General features: G+C 48.1%; 1 protein-coding gene across 4 annotated transcripts in view; it reads left to right on the forward strand.

The window, feature by feature from the left end:
* LOC143035339 (uncharacterized) overlaps nucleotides 1–5,000 on the forward strand; it is a 460,728-nt gene that overhangs the window by 441,038 nt on the left and 14,690 nt on the right. For all 4 annotated transcript variants that reach the window (XM_076202312.1, XM_076202310.1, XM_076202309.1 and 1 more), the window contains 2 exons: nucleotides 1–1,762; nucleotides 3,843–4,005. The exon at nucleotides 1–1,762 is cut by the window's left edge and continues 3,055 nt beyond it. In XM_076202312.1, the coding sequence (XP_076058427.1) occupies nucleotides 1–1,762; nucleotides 3,843–4,005 (1,925 nt within the window). The remainder of the gene's footprint in view (nucleotides 1,763–3,842; nucleotides 4,006–5,000) is intronic.

A 5,000-nucleotide genomic window follows, 5' to 3' on the forward strand; every position in this document is an offset into this window, starting at 1 on the left:
AGTCAAGCTCTCGGAGACGAAGGACCTCAAGGAGTCAGGGACGAAGCCCAAAATCTCGAAGTCCCGCGACGCCCTTAGAGGGAAGGGCGACCCCGAGGAGAAGGGGAGAGAGAACGGGGAAGGCGCGACGGCCCATAGCCGGAAGCCGCTTTTTCAGACGGAGTACTCGAGATTGAGACCTCCAGTGAGTTCTTCGCTCAATTTGACCTCGAACCCGGAGAAAATGTTCCATTCCCGCCGTCAGGTCAGCACCGACAATCAGCGGCAGGCTGCTGGACAGCTGCAGACCTCCAGCCCTGCCAACCAACTGCACGCGGGACCTCAGCAGCCTCCGGCCAAGCTGCAAGTATCGAGGCACCTTCTGGCAGCATCGAAGTTTCTTCAGTCAAGCAGACACATGCCGATCAAGTCGGTCTTCGATTCGCCCAAGAGGAGTTCGCCTTACCAGCACCTCAAACAACAGACGAGCAAAACTTCCGAAGTGCAGCGGGAGAAGGACCTACCTGCCGCAGCCGTCTCCACGGCCATGGCGCTCTCCGCCACCACCACCCGTTCCTCCACCTCCACCACCCCTTCCTCCACCACATCCACATCCACACCCACACCCACCTCCACGTCCACCTCCACGTCTACTTCCTCCTCAGCCTCATCCTCCTCAACCTCATCATCCTCAAACTCCTCCTTCAGCGCTGCCGTGGACTCAAAAGCCCACATAAAGAAGGATATAATCCCGTCTCTTCTGAAGACGCCAGAGAAGGTCCTTGACGTCAAGCCCGAGGTCCTGCCCAAGATAAAGAGTGAAAGTCCCTCTCCGAAAGCCACCGTCACTGCCACAACGACCCACCTCGCTTCGTTGACGACTTCTCCAGGAGGGGCACCTCCCTCTCAGACCCCAAAGACCACTGCCATGTCCAAAGCCAAGTCCAAAGTCATTAACGGCCAGTCTCAGGGTAGCCCTAGAACGAACCCCAGCGTCCCCCCGGCGGGGAAGCCCCTCAGAACTCGCGAAACGTCCTCTCCCCCAACCAGCTCCTCCGCCAGCAGGAGCAGCTCAGAGGAACAGAACTTCAAAGGACCCCGGGAGCTTCGGCGATCGCCCTCGGTGACCTCGCCAGAGCAGAAGAGCCTCCGGAACGGTGTGGGGGCTTCCAAAACCCGCGACACTTCGTCTTCGTCGTCGTCGTCATCGTCGTCGTCCTCTTCGTCGTCGACGTCGTCATCGTCGTCGGGGCCGGACCGAAAGCCGAGCCCGTCACGGAACGTTTTCCCCAAGCGGCGAGCAGGGGACCCCCACCCAGGGTTGTCGGGAAACAGGCACTCCTCCTCCGGGAAGGTCGTGGAACCTCCTCGTGCCAACCGTATCTTCAAGAGTAAATCCCTCTCGAAGTCGCTGAAGAGCAAGAACAAGTCCATGAATGGGAAAGTGCGTAACCCGAAGAAGAGCCTTCTGGCGTACCTCAAGGAGCGCAACAACGAGAGCGACACTTCGAGCGTGGACTCTGAAGCCACGATGTCTCATTCTTCCGGGAGGAGGAGATCAAAGAGCAAAGAGAGTGAGAGGTTTACTGACGAATCAGTCAAGGTCGGACCTCGGCAAGCAGGTCCGGGGTCCAACTTGGTCCTTTCCCCTCCAGGTCAGAGTGAGGTTGGCACTCGACGAAGGAAATCGTCTGGCCAGGGGAAAGGGCGTGCCAAGAAACCCAAGTGGGTATGCAGCTGGTCCTGGGAGGGCGAGCCCTACGAGGGCAAGGTGTGGCTGCGGGTAAGTGCCAGTTGTCATCTCTTTTAGTGTCAATTCTCTATCTATAGTGCCAACCATTTAATTCATATAGTGTCAATCATTTCTCCTCTGTTGTGTCTACAGTTGAAATCTCTTAGTGTCAACAGTTTAGTTATTATCTCTTTTAGTGCCAAATCTTTATCTGTAGTGCCAACTATTTAATCCCTATAGTGTCAACCATTTCTCTTCTTTAGTGTCTACAGTTGAGTTAATATATTATAAGTACCAACTCTCATCTATAGTGCCAAGTATTTACTAACTGTAGAGTCAACCACTTAATCTCTGTATTGCCAACATATTCTCTTGTAATGTCAGCCATTTATCTCCTGAAGTATCAAATATTTGTCTTCTATGGTGCTATATTTCATGTCTATCATTTGTACTCTCTCTCTCCTGTACTCTACAGGTATTCCTCATACATTCAGTGCCCATTTTACACATTCTTTACTCATACTTTTACTCCACTGGTCTTCAGGCCACTTGGTGATCCAAAACCACCTTTGAGACATCTTGCCATTTCTTTCTAGGTCATCCAAGTGGCCGTTGTCCATGCACTCCACTAGTGAGAACTTTCTTTGACTATATACCTTCTTACAACCTTGCAACATGTTCCTCCCATTTTACTCATACCTGTATACTTTATATATATATTTTAAGGTCATGACTATGATGTAGGGGTCAGTACCAGTAACTCCTTTCAGTACAAATATGTGTCAGTATTAGCATAGTCAGATTTCAGTTATCAGGGAATCAAAGTAATTTTCTAGAAGACAGAAGATAAGGAATGGCTTCGTACATGCGTATCCCAAATTTTGGATCAAGTTGACAGATTACGGGTTTCAAATGGGGATGAGGGCCTGGGTCTTGACTTGTGGGGATTGGGGGGTTTCAGCACAACTCCCCCCCATCACTCAAGTATCCCCCATAACTCCATTCAAGTATAAGTAAACCCAAGTACAGAAGGGGTTAACCATTAAAGGTTTGGTCCTCCTCCAGGTGGATAGAAACACTAGTAATTTAAATCCATAACAACAGCAACAATAAAGTTCGGCCCTGTTAATGGTGAAGAGGTCACACAGATAGCATATGAACACAAGAGAGGAGAAGACTGCAAGATAACATAAGGCCTACACTTGACAGTTCCATGTCCCTTACCATCTGTCAATCCTATCTGTAAAGTTATCCAGTCTTCTCTTAAAACAACCAATGGTTTCGGCACTTACTACATGGTTACTAAGTCTATTCACATTCATTAACCACTTAGTTGGTTAACCAGCTCTTGGCTATCTAGGGAAAGTATGCTGTGCCCTCTGTATGGGAAGGAGTTACCACTGCCTGTACCAGGTGGTAATTGCCTGTTTATTTTTGTTGCCCCTGGGTGATTTATTTAGTCATTTAGCATCTCCTCAGTAACAAAAGAATTGAATCTTATCTCATCCTTTTTGGCACTGAATAACATACATACATATATCAAAGGCTTTTTCCCCCTACACGGGGGGGTAACCAAAAAGAAAAAGGCATAGAAACCACTCCCACCCATTCCATTTCCTATATATTCCACTTCCCTCCACCCTCCTCCCTCCCTCTCATCTTGGCCCCTCCTGGATGACGGGTCATCCTTGCATCCTGTCCACTGCCCTGGGTCAGAAGCAGTGTTGCAAGACACAGCACATCCACAGCAAGGCCGCTTCATAAATTCGGCAACCCCCCCTCTCCGTCCCCCCATGCAGAAAAGGAGAAGATGGGGAGAACTCGCTTCGGGCTGTATAAAAAAAATTCTCATACATACTTCCTCACCCCCCATCCCCCACCCACTCCCCCTCATGCATCACAGCATTATCTATACACAACCCCTCTCCATTCACTCCTATTTTCTGTCCTCTCCTGTCCTTCCTCCACAGACATTCCTCTCTTTTGTAATGCTCCTCTCACCCCATCCATCCTTTTACCCTTTTATCACAATTATTTAAAATATGTGATGCCCACTTCAGTTGTACAACCAATGTAGCTGCATTTCCATATGAGAATTAATTAAGTTGATTAATTTTTGTATATTTTACAGAATGACGAGCCCCCCATGATCCAGCAGTGTTTTCCTGCCATGAAGCACAAGGAAGGCGACATTATTAGAGTACGAGACTGTGTCCTATTGAGATCAGGCCCACGCAAGACGGATCTCCCCTTTGTGGCCAAAATTGCTGCCCTGTGGGAGGACCCTGAAACGGGTGAGGCCCTTTTTACATTTCGTCCTACCTACATGATTTCTCCCCATCCCAGGTTATGTGCCCTCAGACTTGACCTAACCTGACCTAACATAACCTCTGATGTTTGAGTCACTCTCCAGCACCAAAACAGGACATACATCTCCTTTTTATAAGAAGAACAATACTATCTCAATATTGAAATGGCCCTGGACACCATTTACTCAAAATGTCAACAGCACACTGAAAACATGGAACATATCCTCCTCTTCCCCATATTTACACTACTTGCTGGTGTAGTGTTACCATGCTCATCATTTGACTCAGTGATCTGAGTTTGATTCCCACCCACATTATTGCAAGCAGGTACCCTAGCTCTGGTGCAGTAATGTTCACAGACATTGCAAGGGGCAGGTGCTTTGTGCTGGAAATTGGGCACTTCACTCTTTTGTATTATTCATATTTGGCAACTATCGGGTAGGGTGCAACACTATTTTCCGTATTATAATTTCTGAATGGTAAGAAAATGGAAAAAGCCTGTAAGAAATCATTTTTCATTCATTTTTATATATTTTTGTGATGGGCACTTTTGGGGCACAGGGCAAAGGGGCAGGTGCTTGGGCACCCCCAGCTAACCCCCTTCTGCATGGGCCTGCTCTGGTGGACAAGGAATTGTGTATGTGTGTTTACCTTATTTTGATATACAGGAAAGGGGCACACTCATCGGGTCCTGTCTCCTACTCTCCTCAAATGTGTGCATAGTTCCAACTTTGTCTTTATCCTTAATTTCCAGTTATAATGTCTAGATTTGAATTCATCTACAGTGAGGCCTCTCATTAACGGACATTAATTAGCTGTGTTTGCGGTATTTTCGCTGTGTTTTTGGTGCTGTTGTTTAGTGCGTGCAATCACTATGCCACCCTAAAACCACTCCCAAACACCGAAAACACAGCGAAAACACCACAGACACAGCTAATTAACGTCTGTTAATGAGAGGTGTCACTGTATTATTCCTGCTT

This window comes from Oratosquilla oratoria, chromosome 18 (genome assembly GCF_046742065.1).
Source record: "Oratosquilla oratoria isolate Oo_2021 chromosome 18, ASM4674206v1, whole genome shotgun sequence".
Classification (NCBI taxonomy): Eukaryota; Metazoa; Arthropoda; class Malacostraca; order Stomatopoda; family Squillidae; genus Oratosquilla; species Oratosquilla oratoria.